Source organism: Coregonus clupeaformis, chromosome 31 (genome assembly GCF_020615455.1).
Source record: "Coregonus clupeaformis isolate EN_2021a chromosome 31, ASM2061545v1, whole genome shotgun sequence".
In the NCBI taxonomy this organism is placed as follows: Eukaryota; Metazoa; Chordata; class Actinopteri; order Salmoniformes; family Salmonidae; genus Coregonus; species Coregonus clupeaformis.
This window is the reverse complement of record NC_059222.1, coordinates 46,514,270-46,534,119: the sequence shown is the minus strand read 5'-3', so window position 1 is coordinate 46,534,119 and position 19,850 is coordinate 46,514,270. Positions and strand designations below refer to the sequence as shown.

Sequence of the window (19,850 nt, the reverse complement as noted above, 5' to 3'; positions counted from 1 at the left end):
AAGCAAGGCACTTAACCCTAATTGCTCCTGTAAATCACTCTGGATAAGAGCGTCTGCTAAATGTGAGAGGAAGGTTAAGAATACTGCTATAGATTGGCCATCAGCCCTCTCACCTTGGATTTTCTTATTGTGTTATAGAGCTCGAAGTGAGCTGCTCATCCTATCTGGTTACATCGGTGCACTGTTGGCCATCAGAAGACAATACTCCAGCATCGTTCCTGCACTTTATGAGTATACCAGGTAAGATGCAAAAGCCACCGTATGGAACACTTTCTAAATGTTTATGTTGAACCTACATCACCTAATTCTTCAATGTTGAATTTAAAGCCCTATCTCTGACCTCTCACCTTCCTCCCCAGTCAGTTGATGAAGAGGAGAGAGGTGTCTGTTCCCCTACAGATAGAGCAACTCTCTGTAGAGCTGGAGGCATGGATGGCCTGCACACCTTCTCTCATCAAGTGAGTAGAAGAATTGTCTTGTCAATCCATGACACTGATACACTCTACTCTGGCCTGGCCCGGATGTTAGTCATCACATATTGGACTAGCAAACTCAAGACAGTTTGAGGTTCAAAGTCTGACATTAAAACACACCGGTGTCTACATGTCTGAATCGTTTGATTCTGTCTCCATGCCTTCCAGCTCCAGGGGTCCTGATGATGCTCCCTACACCCCTCCGTCAGAGGCGCAGAAGGCAGAGCACGCCCGCCTGCTAGACAGGCTCCAGAAGGAGCCACTCAGGGGCCTGGAGGGGCCCGACTATGTCACAGGCTCCAACCTGCCCAGCCATTCTGACGTCCAGGTCTCCTGCTTTACCGGACTCAGGATTCAGGTCAGCCTCAAGCAATCAACCAATTAATAAATCAAAGTGTATTCAGAAAGATACATTCAGAAATATATTGGTCACAAAGGGACAGTTTCGAGGACACAGAATTGGGTCCAGGACTAGGTTTAATCTGGGTCAGGGAAACAAAGGGCTCAGCAGCAACTCAGACCCAAACCACCATGCTTTCTAACCCCTTACAAAGAGGGCCATGCTATATATAGCCCATGAGTGGTTACTATTTGTAGTCCCCTAGTGGTGGGTAATCACTAAATGGGTGGTAATCAGTAAACTGCTGCTCAAGCTGTCTCCACTGCGATGATTTGAAGTGCCTTTCTGCTTGAAGTGTGTCTCAGTCACTTCCTCAGCTGATTCAAGGGGAGAAATATGACGTTACTTCAACCTTTAAACTGTTGTGCTTTTCTTTTCTTCACTCAGGGCCCTGTGTTTTTCCTTGAGGACGGTAAATCGGCCATATCATTGAACGATGCCCTTATGTGGGCCAAAGTGAACCTTTTCTCACCTCTGGGGACGGGTGTCCGTCTCGACCCCTTCTAAGACACAGCCTAGCCAATGAGGACGGGCTACAGGACTAATGGCATTTGATTGGTCAGCCTCCGAGGCCAAGGTCACATGATGGTAAAAGGTCAACGTCAGGACCGACACCTGCTCTCCCTGAGAGATAGAAGGAAGAAGGGATGGACGTTCCAGAACGGAAGAAGAGAGATGGATGGACGAAAGCGATAAACAAATATGCTTAAAATTAGTTCTCTCCTCCACTATGTGCTTTTTCTATGTGGTTTACAATGTGTGCAGCACAAGTCATCCAGTCAACAGTGTTACAGCTTCTTATAGAAAACGTGTTGCCGTACTTAGACACTGACAAAGAGTGTTTGCATGGTTGAAACGGGTTATAGTGTTGCTATGTGGGAGCGAGACCATTGCAATACTGCTCTGTCTTGTTTTAGACACGCCATCACATGCACATCAGTCCACAGACAGACAAGTCGACGAGCTATATGATTCTTATTATACTCATGGTCATAGCACCAGCATCATTTGATTGATGAATACCATATTTGTGTTGTATTGCTGTTGGTTTAACGTTGTGCAATGTTGCATCATCATTTCTGTTTGTAACAGAAATCCGCCAGCACACACACAGATACAAGAGCAAAGCATATGATGATCTAGGCCTACAGTGGTAGGTGATCGAAAGCAAACATACTTGTTAGCCTTTTATTTAGCTTAGCATCAATCAACCAAATAATTGATGTAGGACTTGATTGCTTTCTCATTAAAACAGCTTAGCAGCATCGTGTCTGTACAGTACCGTGTTTGACTGTGAATGTATAAGACTTCTACTCGACCAAAAATAAGGATGTGGACATGTAAAATTGTCAATTATCCTGTGAATAGGTTATTGTATTGCACATAAGACTGTAATTCCTGTTGAGTTGCGCAGTACTGTATCAGGGATCACAGTTGCTAGCTAGAAGGGGAGGTAGTTGGTACTGTACAAGGCTAGAATAATAGCTGTTATGATACTGGATCCATAGAATTATAATTTATATTCTATGGTTGGGTCGATGCTTTAGAATGTCTCTGAGTCTCGTCGGCATTACACCGTCATAATCATTCGTAGCCATCACCTGACTGCAGAATTTGTAGTGATTTCGTATTGATGATAAGCTTCTGCATGGAATTCATTATTACAATCAATATTTGGCAGACAGGGTGACAACCTGCTAAGACTAGCTAACTTATATGTTAAATAATATGCCATTAAACAGAAAGCTATGATAAAAAGAAGGCAATATTTGAGAATCCTTTTGCTTTTGAAACACAGACTTGAATAAATAGGCTAATTAAGAAATTAAATACCTGAAGGTTGTGCCTTAAGAAAGTAGAAAACGATTTGTTACATCTTTATCACTGCAACATACAGTATATTGGAAAGTAGGTACATTCATGTAAATAGAATAGGTTTTCTTCCTCCTGCTTAATGAAACAAACATTTATTCAGATCATTTGTAATTGTGTTGTAATTTTTTTAATAATGTATTGATATTACTTTTCCACCTACACTACTGTTCAAAAGTTTGGGGTCACTTAGAAATGTCCTTATTTTCCATGAAAACATACATGAAATGAGTTTGAATAGGACATATAGCAAAATGAATAGGAAATGTAGTAATTGACAAGGTTAGAAATAATGATTTTTTATTTAAATAATTATTGTGTCAAAGAATCCTCCATTTGCAGCAATTACAGCCTTGCAGACCTTTGGCATTCTAGTTGTCAATTTGTTGAGGTAATCTGAGGAGATTTCACCCCATGCTTCCTGAAGCACCTCCCACAAGTTGGATTGGCTTGATAGGCACTTCTTACGTACCATACGGTCAAGCTGCTCCCACAACAGCTCAATAGGGTTGCTGATAATGGGCCTCTGTACGCTTATGTAGATATTCCATTAAAGATCAGCCGTTTCCAGCTACAATAGCCATTTACAACATTAACAATGTCTACACTGTATTTCTGATCAATTTGATGTTATTTTAATGGACAAATTTTTTTGCTTTTCTTTCTAAAACAAGGACATTTCTAAGTGACCCCAAACTTTTGAACGGTAGTGTATATGTTCAACTTAAATTATCTTCAAATGCATTTATTGTATCTATGTATTTATTATGTTTTACTTATTGACATATGTACAGTTTGTTTGTACTGCCATTGCAGTTTATAAAATGTGTTAATTAAAATATGACAATCTTACTTTTGTAACATAAAGACGATACCAATGTAAACATGTAAAATTTGTAAGCAGGATATATTTGAGTTTTGATTAATGGAAAAGGTAAAGGATCAATTGAGAAAATTGGTCATGTTACAGAGCACCATTGTAGACAAAATGAAAAAGTCTGTCAAAAAAAAAGACAAAACTAAACCACGGCCAAAAAATTCAAGAAGTATAATCCCCAAGACAATCATGGAATAACATTCTTATTTATTATAGTAAAACAGGTGAGAGGTATGTGAAATGAGTTTTGGCAAAATACTGCACATTTGTGAGTGAGTTATACATATACAGGTCACGTTAATATATTAGTTGGCTAATTTAATATAAATAAATAACAAAATACATCTGATTAGCATAAGAGCTTCATATAGGACAGACACAATCAGATTATCATGGGTGTCATTTTGAATATTTTCACTTTTTCCACATTATCAGGGAATTACAAGGAGTCATTGAGTCTAACGTACACGTCAATGTGTAATGAATGAGCTGCATATATGTTATCAATGATGCAAACAAGATAACATAACACTGCGTACATTAAAGTACATTATGTTATCTTGTTTGCATCATTGATAGCATAAAGGCAGCTCATTCAAACAAGATGACATAACATTCATTATGTGTACATTAAAGTACATTATGTTATGTTATACATTACGTTAAAGATTCAATTACCCCTTTTATTATTTGGGTCAATGAATATTAGGCAGTTAAACGTATGGCATGCACAGGAATATTGGATACAAAACCAAAGTGAACATGAAAGATGAACGATCAACTTGACTTAGATAGTATTGTGCAGAAAAACATGATTTACACCAATACACATCTTCACAGACAACTTTCTGACACGTTGGGATCACAACGATCACTGCAGTGGGGGTGTCATTTTAACAAGGACTTATAACACAATATTATACAGTGTTAATATTTAGTTATTTTGAACATTCAAACTCTTGTTTTGGTCAATGTAACAGAATATACATATTTACATGACCATGTGCATAGGTGCTTCAGAGAATCAGTTAAAACAGATTTCAGTGAATGGGAGGGATTCTGTGCGTTTGAGGTTCTGGGTTAAAAAAAGAGGTTCAGTGACTAATAATAAATTAACTTGATGATAAAGATGGACGAGAGAGAAACAGAGAGAAAGAGAAAGAGAGTGGATGGGATAGAGAATATCCTCTATTATGACAATGCTCTCATTTAGAAACAGAGAGGGAAGGGGGAGAGCAACAGACAGGAGAAAGAGAGAGAGAGAAACAGAGAGAGAAGGGGGAGAGCAACAGACAGGAAAAAGACAGAGAGAGAAACAGAGAGGGAAGGGGGAGAGCAACAGACAGGAAAAAGACAGAGAGAGAAACAGAGAGGGAAGGGGGAGAGCAACAGACAGGAGAAAGACAGAGAGAGAAACAGAGAGAGAAGGGGGAGAGCAACAGACAGGAAAAAGACAGAGAGAGAAACAGAGAGGGAAGGGGGAGAGCAACAGACAGGAAAAAGACAGAGAGAGAAACAGAGAGGGAAGGGGGAGAGCAACAGACAGGAGAAAGACAGAGAGAGAAACAGAGAGGGAAGGGGGAGAGCAACAGACAGGAAAAAGACAGAGAGAGAAACAGAGAGGGAAGGGGGAGAGCAACAGACAGGAGAAAGACAGAGAGAGAAACAGAGAGGGAAGGGGGAGAGCAACAGACAGGAGAAAGACAGAGAGAGAAACAGAGAGGGAAGGGGGAGAGCAACAGACAGGAGAAAGACAGAGAGAGAAACAGAGAGGGAAGGGGGAGAGCAACAGACAGGAGAAAGACAGAGAGAGAAACAGAGAGAGAAGGGGGAGAGCAACAGACAGGAGAAAGACAGAGAGAGAAACAGAGAGGGAAGGGGGAGAGCAACAGACAGGAGAAAGACAGAGAGAGAAACAGAGAGAGAAGGGGGAGAGCAACAGACAGAGATGAAAGAGAGAGAAACAGAGAGAGCGTTGATGTGTCCCTATCTGTACTGGAGGAAGCGTTTGAGAAGGTTGGGGAGGTGTAACTGAGGGATGAGGTGTAGTCGAGATCGGCCCATATAATCTCTGATACTGAGACGACACAGCTGACGTAGTGACCGCGGTGTTGCTGCAGAGAGAGAGATTATCAGATTATTCCAAGACAGCGTCAATATCACCCACTTCTATAATTCAAATATCAATGTTTTACAATGAATTCTGACTGAATGGGGATATTTCCTGGCCTGGTCCCAGATCAGAATTAGTATCAGAAAACAACAGTATCGGTTTCTGATCAGACTACAAGTTTGGCATGAAAACGAACATATGAGTTAGCTATACAGTACAAACTGATCTGGAATCAGTCTAATATTCCCATGTAAACTGAGCATAATCTTACCTTCATGCAGCAGTAACGTCTCCTCTGCTGAGCTGTTAGGCGGGGCTGACTCCACCGGTCTCTTCAGCTCTAGGTTTTTAGCGTTAATGTTCGCTCCAAACTCTAACAACACATTGATGATCTCAGTACAGTCCTTCTGAGCTGCTGCATGGAGCGGGCTCTCCAGGAACCTGCCCTTCTGCACATTGGCCCCTGTGGAGCAAACCGGACACCATTGGTTTAGTTCAGTAGTTCACACTCTAGGAAAATGGTTTGCAACAGAAAACATTAATCTATGCTCTGATTGGACACGTTTTTGTAGTTCCTTCCTGTTTTACTCAGTTTAAAAATCTATTCTCCCAACTGAACACACCCTATGTTTGTTCAGTTTGGAGAATAGACCACTGTGCCGAGTGGCGCAGTGGTCTAAGGCACTGCATCGCAGTGCTAGCTGTGCCACTAGAGATCCTGGTTCGAATCCAGGCTCTGTCGTAGCCGGCCGCGACCGGGAGACGCATGGGGCGGCGCACAATTGGCCCAGCGTCGTCCAGGGTAGGGGAGGGAATGGCTGGCAGGGATGTAGCTCAGTTGGTAGAGCATGGCGTTTGCAACGCCAGGGTTGTGGGTTCGTTTCCCATGGGGGGCCAGTATATAAAAAAAAAAAAGATGTATGCACTCACTAACTGTAAGTCGCTCTGGATAAGAGCGTCTGCTAAATGAGTAAAATGTAAATGTACTGCATCAGGTAAATCAATGTCCTATGACATATCTTCTCTTAGTAAATACAGAAAACAGAAGAAGAAAAAGATAATACAAACGGATGAATCGTAAAAACGAAATACAAAATGCATTGATGTCAATGGGAGAGATCATTTTAAGTTAGGACCAAAGTGTCTGGTTAGTTACTGACCTCCATTGAGGAGTTTCTGTGTGCACTGGAGTCCTGAGGAGATGCAGGCGATGTACAGGGGGGTTCCCAGGTGAGGAATATCATAGTCCACGTCTGCTCCCCATGTGATCAGTACCTCCAGACAAGCAATTTTGCCTACACACAATACGTCCTGTGTTACCAGCATACTCTCATTCAGAAACGCATTCACTGGTCTCATCTTAGAATTGGGGGGGGGAACATACTAAAATTACAGCCAGAGTATTTCAAAACCTCACAATAGTGACAGCACATATCCTGCGATGGAAGTCCTCCTACAGTACCTTTGCTGGAAGCCTCGTGTATGGGCGAGGGCTGGCATATCTCTGACTGGGGCTTGGCACCGTTTTCCAGCAGTACCTCTGTACAGGTGGCACTGCCCACTGAGCAGGCATTGAACAGCGGTGTCACCCCATCAATGGTGGTGGCATTTACCTGATCAGATAGATGGGGCATTGTCAGAAAAGCATGTGTATCTATACATGAGCCATTGTAAATGGAAACGTTCCAAAGTTACAACAAAGGGAAGTCAATCGGAATGTAAAAAGATGAGTTGCTGCCACAGCATAATGATGTCTTGTTCTGACATGGAGTGTATGTGTTTGTGTGTGTGTGCATGTGTTTGGTCATGACTTACATTGGCACCAGCAGCAATAAGCGCCCTGGCGCATGACGCGTGGTCTGACAGGCAAGCCTCATGCAACGGCGTCACATGGTCTATGGTAGGGATGTTTGCGTTGTAACCCTGGGATGACAACAAGAAATGTTTGCATTCATTATATAGGGCTCACTTTCCCTACACTTTATTTGTGCAGATGCTCTACAGATGATCATACTATCAACACACTATATGTTGATAAGCAACTGCTTGCTAAGGTTACGTTTAGGGTTAGGTTTAGAATACGAGTTACACTCTTTGAAAAAAGGGTTCCAAAAGGGTTCTTCGGCTGTCCCAATAGGAGAAACCTTTTTGGTTCCAGGTAGAACTATTTTGGGTTCCATGTAGATCCCTCTGTGTAAAAGGAACCAAATGGGTTTTTACCTGGAACCAAAAAGGGTTCTTCAAAGGGTTATCCTACGGGAACAGCTGAAGAACCCTTTTAGTTTCTAGATAGCACCTTTTTTCCCTAAGAGTGTAGGGTAAGGGTTAAGGTTAGGTCTAGGGTTAGGGTAAGGGTTAAGTTTAGGGTTAGGATAAGGGTTAAGGTTAGAGCTAGAGTTAGTAGATAGATAGTTGAAATATTACTGGTAGTCTGTAGATAGTCTGTAGAGCATCTACAGATAGACTATCCAAATAAAGTGTTACCCTAACTTTTGGAAATCTGATTACGAGGGGAAATGGCAAACATATCATATGTATCTTATCTGGAACATACAGAAACAGCATCAGCATATAATTTTACATAAAGGTGTCAAAACATTCCTCTCCTTCTTTACTGTCTTAACACTGTATAAACCATCGACCAGAATGCTTTACGTTGTGGTGCCCCGCCCCTCTGTGTTTGACTCACCTGTGAGAGTAGGGTCCTGAGGGCCAGGAGACGGCCCTGACACGCTGCCTCGTGGAGAGGAGACCGGTCCGCCCATGACCCTGGGAGAGGGACAGACAAAACACCTGAGCATCTCCAAAACAACACACAATACAGTCATATGTTTACAGTAATAGCCCTTCACTATCATACAAGCTCTTACTGGTCACATCCACATATACATATATACACACACACACACACTACCGGACAAAAGTTTTAGAACACCTGCTCATTCAAGGGTTTTTCTTTATTTTTACTATTTTCTACATTGTAGAATAATAGTGAAGACATCAAAACTATGAAATAACACATATTGAATCATGCAGTAACCAAAAAAGTGTTAAGCAAATCAAAATATATTTTAGATTTGAGATTCTTCAAATAGCCACCCTTTGCCTTGATGACAGCTTTGCACACTCTTGGCATTTTCTCAACCAGATTCACCTGGAATGCTTTTCCAACAGTCTTGAAGGAGTTCCCACATATGCTGAGCACTTGTTGGCTGCTTTTCCTTCACTCTGTTGTCCGACTCATCCTAAAACATCTCATTTAGGTTGAGGTCGGGGGATTGTGGAGGCCAGGTCATCTGATGCAGCACTCCATCACTCTCCTTCTTGGTAAAAAAGCCCTTACACAGCCTGGAGGTGTGTTGGGTCATTGTCCTGTTGAAAAACAAATGATAGTCCCACTAAACCCAAATCAGATGGGATGGCGTATCGCTGCAGAATGCTGTGGTAGCCATGCTGGTTAAGTGTGCCTTGAATTCTAAATAAATCAAAGACAGTGTCACCAGAAAAGCACCCCCACACCATAACACCTCCTCCTCCATGCTCTACAGTGGGAAATACACATGCAGAGATCATCCGTTCACCCACACCGCGTCTCACAAAGACACGGCGGTTGGAACCAAAAATCAAGCAAGTCATTTCTTATTATTGGTGATTTAGTAGTGGTTTCTTTGCAGCAATTCCACCAGGAAGGCCTGATTCACACAGTCTCCTCTGAACAGTTGATGTTGAGATGTGTCTGTTACTTGAACTCTGTGAAGCATTTATTTGGGCTGCAATCTGAGGTGCAGTTAACTCTAATGAACTTATCCTCTGCAGCAGAGGTAACTCTGGGTCTTCCATTCCTGTGGCGGTCCTCGTGAGAGCCAGTTTCATCATAGCGCTTGATGGTTTTTGCGACTGCACTTGAAGAAACTTTCAAAGTTCTTGACATTTTCCGTATTGACTGACCTTCACGTCTTAAAGTAATGATGGACTGTCGTTTCTTTTTGCTTATTTGAGCTGTTCTTGCCATAATATGGATTTGGTCTTTTACTAAATAGGGCTACCTTGTAACAACACAACTGATTGGCTCAAACACATTAAGAAGGAAATAAATTCCACAAATTAACTTTTAAGAAGGCACACCTGTTAATTGAAATGCATTCTAGGTGTTTACCTCATGAAGCTGGTTGAGAGAATGCCAAGAGTGTGCAAAGCTGTCATCAAGGCAAAGGGTGGCTATTTGAAGAATCTCAAATGTAAAATATATTTTGATTTGTTTAACACTTTTTGGGTTACTACATGATTCCATATGTGTTATTTCATAGTTTTGATGTCTTCACTATTATTCTACAATGTAGAAAATAGTAAAAATGAAGAAAAACCATTGAATGAGTAGGTGTTCTAAAACTTTTGACTGGTAGTATATTTCCAGCACATTCCCATTAATGTCTGATACATTGACAGCATTCATCCTTATTATTCAATCATTACCGTAATCCTCATTTAGAATTACTTCCCAAAGGCCAGTAGTAGCAGTCCACTATCCATGTTCAGAAAATAGAAACCCTGTTGTCACAGCTGTCACTTATATCACAGAGCATAAAACAGAGCGCCGGATAGGTTTTCACTCTCTCACAGTGTGGATGGAGCTATATATAGCTGTAGCTCAACCAAGCAGGCCATCTGGCAGGCATAGCCTTGTACAACTGGCAGAGCAGAGCTCAGTCTCTCCCTACACACCCAACTACACTACCATCCACGTCAGAGAACAACATATAGGTGTTTATTTTATTTTATGAATCCTTTATTCAGGTGAAATCCTGTAAATCCTCTTTTATGAGGAAGCCTTGAGTATAATAAAATGTCAGCCATACTTCCACACAACATAACACAGCAATGCAGTGCAATATTCAATACTACATACCCATGTCTCCGTCTCCCCACGGCACATCTAGCCATTGATACGTATATGACATTGCTGCCTGTGGGACAAGAGGGCGCCTGTCACCTACTGTACTGTTACTGTACTGAAGGTTCTTGTTGTCACAGCATGGATTCACACAGGCAGAGCTGTGACTGTGGCGGCCATCTTTGGAAGGGCATTTGTATCACCTGACAAGCTCACGTAGTACACTGACATGGCCTGTTGTTGCTACTATCTTTTCTGATAAATAGGACAACTAATATACTGTATATTATTTTGTTGTTGTTGCAAATTCTGAATTCCTTTTTAATATATAGACCAAAAATGACATTAATTGTTATATATCTTTTTTGGGGGGGTGAAAGGACAATAACAGAGATTCCTCTATCAAGGGATACATAACATAACAACAGGTGCCAATGAGGACAACCACTGGTGCAGAGATAAATAGAGTTTGGAAGCTATTCTTAGGAAGCACATGTTAGAGCTACAGTAAGTAGCTAATTCCAGTCACAGCAGCAACAGAGACCTGGAATCCCCCCTCTCTCTATTTTCTATCCTTTCTCCAGGAAACCAGCCAACCTTTCCCACAGCGGTGATCCTCTATAGCTGGTTGCCTGGTGCGACTGAAGCCTTGTACATTATTCTCATTCGGACAGCACAGGGTGTCTCTATTCTAAGCAGGGTAAAATGGTGGCTCTCATGAATATTGCAATGGTGCCCTGAACATGTGACTTTGCTTTTGCTTAAGGCTCCCCTTTGCCACACTAAGCAAGAACACAAGGAAGCAGAAAGGGCTGTAATATATGATATAATCAGGTTTAATTGTCTGAAGCTGCTGCTTAGTACAGTTAAAAGGTCTAACTGTTATTGTCTTGTGTGAAAGAGTCATGAGAGCACATGGTAGCTTCAGCTGTTGTAGGCCAGTCATTATTAAACTGCAATAGACACATATCCCAAGGCCTACTACTTCTACTACAACTACACACAGGCCTAGTAGTAGTAGTAATACTACTACTACTAATAATAGTAATAATAATTATTAATTAATTATAAATAGGTGTTAAATAAATAAATACAATTGTGTTATGATGTAAGATATACGGATCTGTATTCACATCAATAGGATAAACACTGGACTGCTCTAGGGACCCATTTGACCAGATGTGTCCAAGGCGTTTGTTTGGTTATGTCATGATATTCTTATATCATAGAGCTTCATTTCGCATGCTATAGCACAGTCCCAAATAGGCTGAATCCTATGAGAATGTTCCAGAACAGGTGCCTTTTCCCCGAAACATTTCAATTTCAACCCCTCTGTCTACCTCAAATAAGCTTGACACGAACAGCACTGTGCAATGCTATAACAACATTGCAGTGCCAGTCCGAGACGCACTCACCCAGTGCGCAAATACACAATTGTGTGTGCGTAAACCGCTACTGACCTTGGCTAGTTAAAATACCCCAGCAGCGAGGTTTCTTTTTTGCCGTGTAATCGTCTGTGTACTCTAACGTTCTTTTCCTCGGCGTGTTTTCTGGCTGCTGCTCGCTCGAGCTCTCTGCAGATGGAACTTCAGGCATGTTTACATCGGCTATCTGTCCCTGCAGCACTGTGCACCATGATCCAGTCTAAATCCTGCTCTCTGATTGGCTGCACGGCTTGTTGTTTCACAGCCAAGGCCGAGCACAACGATAACAACAACAGGCAGAGAGGGAGGTAGGGAGAGAGAGAGAGAAAGAGAGAACTTTTTGCACATTGTTACAACACTGTATATATACATAATATTACATTTGAAATGTCTTTATTCTTTTGGAACTTCTGAGTGTAATGTTTACTGTTAATATTTATTGTTTATTTCACTTTTGTTTACTATCTACTTCACTTGCTTTGGCAATGTTAACATACGTTTTCCATGCCAATAAAGCCCTTAAATTGAATTGAATTGAATTGAATTGAATTGAGAGAGAGAGAGAGAGAGAGAGAGAGAGAGAGAGAGAGAGAGAGAGAGAGAGAGAGAGAGAGAGAGAGAGAGAGAGAGAGAGAGAGAGAGAGAGAAGGAGGGGGGAGGAACAGGAGATGAGTGTGAATGTAAGGAGATATTGTGATAGGGCGAAGAGAGGAGAGTCGACTGAGGGGAGAGTCGACTGAGGGGAGAGTCGACTGAGGGGAGAGTCGACTGAGGGGAGAGTCGACTGAGGGGAGAGTCGACTGAGGGGAGGAAGAGAATGTGGTGGCTGTGGCAGTGGCACCCTGCTATTTTTATCAGAGGTTAAGTAATGGCTTAGACCAGAACAGCCTTTATCCCCGCTGGCCTCAGGGTTAGAAACCTTTCTGTTTATAAATGATTAATTCGGCATGGTTTGAAATATTAAAGTTTGACCTTTGAGTTGAATACAGTATTTGCTCTTTTGAGTATGCCTAGTTGCTTGTGTAACAATCCTTTGCTTGCAATATTCAAAAGCCATGTACTGTTTATAACAGTTGTACTTGGGGATGGAAAGCTAGAGCCCCTCAAACCTCTCTCTAACACTCTTCTGTTCAGCTCAAAACATTCTTGGCTGACAGCCGGTGTGTAACCTACGTGAAGTACGAGTACAGGCTGCAGCCTGCAACTGCCAAGTCTCAGCTATGAGATAAACTGTCTATGAATTGTGTGGCATTTTAATAAGGCCACAGCTCCTAGGTATGCACAATTATACAAATACGTACAGCTGCAAACCGATGGTTTGAACATATTAATTTGACATACTCTCAAAAAATGTGCATTTCATGTGTCATCTCATCAGATCTCTTGATGATTACAGTGCATGGAATACGCTAAGGGCAGAAGCAATCAGAGACTTCTGGCATGCCATTCCAACATGCCATCATGATGCCAAAGGTTCTGGGTCCTTTCCCTCATCCCAGGTGTGGTTGTTCGAATGCAGTGCTTTCCCCCAGTACCTCAGCAAGAAAAGAGCATTGAAAGACATCAAGAAGAAAGTGTATCTAATACACAAATGTATCTAAGTGTTTCTAATGTCACCGGCCACAGCGATAGGCTGAGTAGTTCCTGGGCAGACTGGATACAGTTGCCTGGCATGTTACAGACACAGAGCTTTTAGAAAGCTGGAATACCCTAATACACACACTTTACTGTAGAAAGTGTGTGTATGACTCTCTGCTGTAGAATAATAGTCTGTTGCCTTTCACAGAAACAGCTACTTACTGTGCCCTTGTCCAAAATCATAAAACTCTTCTGCAATGCGGGCAGCCTCCTTCCGATTCCCCTTCACCACATAGAAGTGGGTGAGAATATTCAGGCTGATCTTGACAAAGAGCTTGACGCAAAACAGAGCGAATATGGAGAGGTAGACATTGGAGTAGTGTACTGTGCCAAAAGACTGGCCATCCACATTTGGAGTCATTGCTTCCTTGCTTGTCTAGCCTTGCTTATGTCTTGCCTGGCTGTCGGTGGCTGGCTGCTAATGTTTTGGAAATGTAAATGGGGGGCCTGGCTATCTGTGTTGTGTTGACACTGGTACTGGGTCATATGCCAGCCCAGAATGACACAGAAATTCCCCTCAGCAGCTGGGTCGAGACCAGATAGGATAAGTTGGAGAGAGCAGCTGTATTATAGCGCTGCCTGCCTGCCTGTGGGACAACTGGGGCCCGTATTCATAGAGTGTCTCAGAGTAGGAGTGCTGATCTAGGCTTAGGCTCCTCCTCTCCATGTAATCTTATTCATTATGATCAAAAATGCAACACTGAACATAGATCAGCATTCCGACTCTAAGACGCTTTGTGAATACAGGCCTAGGGCCACTCAGACTCTGCCAGCAGCCCTAGGGCAGGGAATACAGTCCAGCTATAGCCAGGGGCTTTGTCACTGTGACCTGTGGTTACAAAAAGCTAACCCAGGCCTTAATCTTGTTCCATTTAGTTGTGATGCTTCGGAAAGGTTCAAAAAGATTTGTTGAGTATTTATTCTCTTGAGGTTTAGCATTATCTTGACTCATATAATTTTTCTTCAAAATTATGTTATCCAATCAATTGTCCACTGTCATGAAATTCCAAGCCCTTACTGGTAGTGTGAACTGTAGTTCACCTCCATAACACATGGGGGCAATGTTTCACTTTCATTTTCCATCGATTACGGAAAAAACATCCACTTCCGTATTTCTTTGTCTCAAACTACACTTCCTGCTTTTGCGGCTGGAAGTCGTTCGCATCTTTGTTTATAAAACTGTAATATAACTGCATTTAAAAATGAATACAGTGTTGTCGAGGGCGAATTCCCTCTTCGCCTTTTCGCTCAGTGTGATGGCAGCGTTGACGTTCGGCTGTTTTATCACGACGGCGTTCAAAGACCGGAGGGTGCCGGTGGATATCCACGTCTCGAGAGTAATGCTGTGAGAGATGACGAGTTATTATTATTAAAAATACACTGAACATGCATTGCTTTGGTTTAGGTATCTTTCGCTCCGTGATCTATCACATTTACACATTCGTATAAATAGTTATTGGTCTCAGTTGGCTACATAACTAGTTCGGTGTATGAGTCTTTGCAATGGTGCTAACTAATGCTAGCTCGAGGTGATCACTGAATCCATATGGCAATATTGACGCCAATAAATCGGACACCTGTGAATTGAAAATTGAAAACTGCCTGCGCAATGAACAACAGATGTTTTTGTCTTTGGCTACAATGTAGCCAGCCAGACAGGATGCCAGCTGCTGCGGCTTGCAACATTGTATCCAATAGTTGAACAGCACGTCAGCGTGGTATATTTTGTCAAACTGTGAACGAGCTGCCAGCAGATGGAATGTTTCAGACCTTACTTTTGACATTTAGCTATCGTCACACCTTTGCATTAGCTTTGTAATAGTGTATGTGAATGCTACCATCCATATACATTAACATATCACGTTACAATTTGTAGCTACTCATCTATAGTAGCCCACCCCCCCACACACCCTATTAGCATATGAACAGGTCATAAGCCATGGCCAAAAAAAATAGAATTACAGGAAATTAGCTGTAAAACTGCAACATGTTCTCTCAGCCTCATGGCAAAATGTGTAGAATAGCATGAGATTAGCTATAAAACTGCAAAAAAATTATCTCTTCCCCATGGCTGTATGTGTAGAATTGCAGGAAATTGCCTTTAAAACAGCAACATTTTCTCTCAGGCTAATGGCAAAATATGTAAAATGGCATGAGATTAGCTAGAAAACTGCACGTTTCTTTTTGCCCCATGGCAAAATGTGTAGAATTGTAGGAAGTTAGCTGTTTTTTCCCCTTGCTCAGACCTTGCGGGGGATGCGTGAAACTGTGGTATGTCATGCTAGTAGCTATACCAAGCCATACTGTGCAAGGTGTAGCTAGAGACCATAGGTGTACAGCCAGAGACCATAAAGCAAATGTAGCCTACTACTATCTGTGGTGTAGCCAAGACAAATAACATATATTTTGACAGCTTACTGTTCCATGTGGTGAAAGAAATGTCTTGGCCTAATTCTAGGATGCACTGCACACAACTAACTCTGCCTTTACCATTTGACAGGAAAAACGTGGATGACTTCACAGGACCCAGGGAAAGAAGTGACCTGGGGTTCATCACCTTTGACCTCTCTGCTGACATAAAGCCCGTATTTGACTGGAACGTCAAGCAGCTCTTCCTCTACTTGTCTGCCGAGTATGCCACCAAGAGCAATGTAAGTCTCTTACAACGGGTGTATACATTACATCTTGCAACAGAAACCGTTTACCATTTAAGAACCAAACGGAACCAAACAGGGAGGCATCTACCTGAATTTATCCAATAGAAACTCTCATTTTCGTTGCAAAATGAATACAACCCAGGCCTGTTCTCTTTCCTGTTCATCTATCAATTATCATTATCATACGTTCCTCTTGGCTTGCTTGGGTAGTTTCCACAACAACAGATCACACAAATGATACTTGATGAAAGCCAATATGATCGGAAGGGATGACATTCTATAGGTAGATTACCCTACCTATAGAATTGCAGCAAAATAGACATACTTCTATGTCACCAGGAGCGATGTAAGAACTGACCTCTTTCCTTTACGATGTATCAATGATCGTTATCACACGTTCCTCCTCTTGGCTTGGGTAGGCTGGTTGCCACACACTGTTGACACATTGGTGCTTCTACAGATCGCACGCATTTACTTGGTGAAAGCCAAGAAGGCAATATGGGTTGAAGGCAATATGGGTTGAAGGTGACATTTTATAAGTAGTGTATCCTAAGAAGTAGCCTGGGTTAGACTCAGGTAAACTCTTATGGTAAAAAAAAATACTATGACTATAGGAATTGGATACACAGTTGTGAAGAGAGCACAACAACGCCTCTTTCCTCTCAGGAGACTGAAAAGATTTTGCATGGTCCCTCAGATCCTCAGTTCTACAGCTACACCATTGAGAGCGTCTTGACTGGCTGCATCACCGCTTGGTATGGCAACTGCTTGGCAACCGACCATAAGGCACTACAGAGGGTAGTCCGTATGGCCCAGTACATCACTGGGGCCAAGCTCTCTGCCATCAAGGACCTCTATACCAGGCAGGTGTCAGAAGAAAGCCCTAAAAATTGTCAAAGACTCCAGCCACCCAAGTTATAGACTGTTCTCTCTGCTACCGCACGGCAAGCGGTACCGGAGCATCAAGTCTGGGACCAAAAGGCTCCTGAACAGCTTCTACCCCCAAGCCATGAGACTGCTGAACGGTTAATCAAACGACTACCCTGACTATTTGCATTGACACCCATTTTTATTTGCACTGACTCTCTTGCACCGGCTCTATGCACACTTACTGGACTCTACCAACACATACTACTGACACTCCAATACACACACTACATCCGCTCACACACAAAACACACACACATATTGACGCCACAGACACACTTTCAATCTTTCACACTATTCACATACGCTGCTGCTACTCTGTTTATTATCCATCCTGATTGGCTAGTCACTTTTACCCCTACCTACATGTACATATTACCTCAATTACCTCAACTACCTCGTATCCCTGCACATTAACTCGGTACCGGTACTCCTTGTATATAGCCTTGTTATTGTTATTTTATTGTGTTACTATTTCCTTTTTTTATATTTAGCAAATTTGTCTTACTCCTTAACTCTGCGTTGTTGGGAAAGGGCTCGTAAGTAAGCATTTCACAGTAAAGTCTAAACCGGTTGTATTCGGCTCGTGACAAATAAAATTAGATTTGATAGAGATCTGGGATCAGGCCACCTAGGAAGGTGAAATGCATGGTAAAATGGCTGCCAAATAGTGATACTTAACTGCGACGTGTTGTGCTTTCTTCCAGGCCCTGAACCAGGTGGTTCTGTGGGATAAGATTGTGCTAAGAGGAGAGAGCACCAAGCTCAATCTCAGAGACATGAAGTCCAAGTACTTCTTCTTTGATGATGGAAACGGTCTTCGGTAAGCATCCTCTGTTCACCCTCTCACTTTTATTCTGGTGCCAGTAACCTAACGATAACAAATCATGTTTTTGTTATAGCACTGGTGTGGAATTTGTCTTGATGCCATTTTATTTAATGAAATAAAATAGTTTTCGTCACAGACAGTTTACAGCAGGTATAAAAGGCACAGCGATAATCATTTCGCTACACCTTTTAAATCTGCTGTAAACTGTATGTGAGAAATACAATTTAATCTGATTTTACATAGAGAAATGAATATTTTTTTGCATTTAGGCCTTCATTATGTTGAATATTTATGTAACACCCTTTGTATGCTGCAGAGGGCAGTATAGGTCTGCTTTTGGCACCTCTCTCACTCCTCTCCAGTCTTTTGAATGGAAATACTGTAGGAATGCTCTGATGTTTAAGGCCTTTGTGTGATGATCTCTCCACCAGGGCGAATAAGAACATCACCCTGACTCTGTCCTGGAACGTGGTGCCCAACGCCGGGATCCTGCCCCTGGTCATGGGCTCTGGCCACATGTCCGTCCCCTTCCCCGAATCATACGAGACCACCAAGAGCTACTGAACTGTTCCACCATTATTTGTAAATGTTTGACTTTTAATAAAAGTGTACATTTGGGAATGGTTCAATTGTATGCATTTGCATTGATGCTGCCACAGATAAAGACTGTCTGAATGTTACTAGCTGTGAAATCCTTGGCTATTGTTTTCCACAATTCCTCTCAAAGCTCATTGGAGGAGGCCACCTGAGGAGAGACCTTGGATCCTCTACTTCAATGCACTTTGAGAGAGGTGAGGAAATGAGGAAGAAGCAAGGATTTGACTGCTAGTAATCCTTGGTTTAAATTGTCATTGCGGAGACGGACTTAGTAACTAGAAAGTCAGGACTCATCATGCTTCATTTAACTCTACAGCAGTACTCAGTACCTGTATAATGAATGGCAATGTGAGATTGTTGAATAATTACGTTTTTGTGTTGTTCTCTGTAGGTGTTGCTTTCTTTGTTATAAAAAAAACATATGAAAGAGAATTCTGTATAATTGGTTATTAGTAGAGAAGCGAAAGAGGATTGGTTAAAAACATGTAATGTTTACATTTTACCTAAAGATGGCACCACATTACCACAAACACAACTAACCTACCACATATCCAAAGCGTTCAGAGTGGTCGTCACATTTAGGATGATTGACGTAGGCCCATAGAATAATTGTCGATGTCTTGGAATTTAGTTCCCAAAAACAATGTCTCTGTTCTATTCATGATGTTTTGAAGTCATGGTATATACATTTAATGGCTATCGATTGAAACTTGCCTTCGAGCCTAGGTGCTCCAAATAACTAAACATAGTTCAATCAGTGTCCCTCTAAAGAATGTCCATGGGTAGTAGACTAGACAGATTTGCAATTTCAACATTTAATTGAAGGCCTTACATTTTAGTGAGTTTGGAGAGTGGAAAAAATCCATTGTATCACATACAATAGGAACAGAAAAGCCCAAGGTTGTTGACACAGCAGCCGCAGTTGAAGGGGAAATGTAATTATAGCTAGCCATATATTTGTATTCAAGAGACTGATTTTAATCTTGGAAAATAAGTTAATGTGCGTTGTTCTTAGACTGTGTGGTATGCAGGGGGTAACAAACAAGAGTTGGGGAAATTCAGCTGCAGAGAGCCCTGCTATTTAGACGAAGGGTGTTTAGTGAAGAGTTGTAGAGGTTATTAAACCCAACGTGATTTACAGTTTAAGACAAG

General features: G+C 41.9%; 3 protein-coding genes across 8 annotated transcripts in view; 2 read left to right on the top strand and 1 right to left on the bottom strand.

Moving 5' to 3' along the window:
- Positions 1-2,942, top strand: part of wdr17 (WD repeat domain 17) — a 31,660-nt gene extending 28,718 nt beyond the window's left edge. For all 4 annotated transcript variants that reach the window (XM_045209911.1, XM_045209909.1, XM_045209910.1 and 1 more), the window contains 4 exons: positions 139-240; positions 360-458; positions 642-831; positions 1,261-2,942. In XM_045209911.1, coding sequence (XP_045065846.1) covers positions 139-240; positions 360-458; positions 642-831; positions 1,261-1,380 — 511 coding nt within the window. In that variant the 3' untranslated portion in view covers positions 1,381-2,942. The remainder of the gene's footprint in view (positions 1-138; positions 241-359; positions 459-641; positions 832-1,260) is intronic.
- A 2,575-nt stretch (positions 2,943-5,517) lies between these two features.
- asb5b (ankyrin repeat and SOCS box containing 5b) lies at positions 5,518-14,090 on the bottom strand. 3 transcript variants are annotated; one of them, XM_041859198.2, is made up of 8 exons: positions 12,087-12,170; positions 10,642-10,699; positions 8,425-8,504; positions 7,551-7,658; positions 7,198-7,348; positions 6,896-7,030; positions 6,007-6,198; positions 5,518-5,736 (listed from the first exon to the last, which is right to left on the bottom strand). In XM_041859198.2, exons 2-8 carry the CDS (start codon positions 10,691-10,693, stop codon positions 5,609-5,611), a joined length of 846 nt encoding a protein of 281 aa, XP_041715132.1. In that variant the 5' UTR covers positions 10,694-10,699; positions 12,087-12,170; the 3' UTR covers positions 5,518-5,608. The 3 variants fall into 3 exon arrangements, with proteins under 3 accessions (XP_041715132.1, XP_041715130.1, XP_041715131.1); XM_041859196.2 differs by lacking the exons at positions 10,642-10,699; positions 12,087-12,170 and adding an exon at positions 13,851-14,090; XM_041859197.2 differs by lacking the exon at positions 10,642-10,699 and having other exon boundaries at positions 12,087-12,372.
- Positions 14,091-14,793: 703 nt separating this feature from the next.
- On the top strand, positions 14,794-19,130 carry spcs3 (signal peptidase complex subunit 3). Its single transcript, XM_041859195.2, has 4 exons — positions 14,794-15,033; positions 16,189-16,339; positions 17,980-18,095; positions 18,533-19,130. The coding sequence occupies exons 1-4, from the start codon at positions 14,891-14,893 to the stop codon at positions 18,663-18,665; spliced, it is 543 nt and encodes a 180-aa protein (XP_041715129.1). The 5' UTR covers positions 14,794-14,890; the 3' UTR covers positions 18,666-19,130.
- The last annotated feature ends 720 nt before the right edge of the window (positions 19,131-19,850 follow it).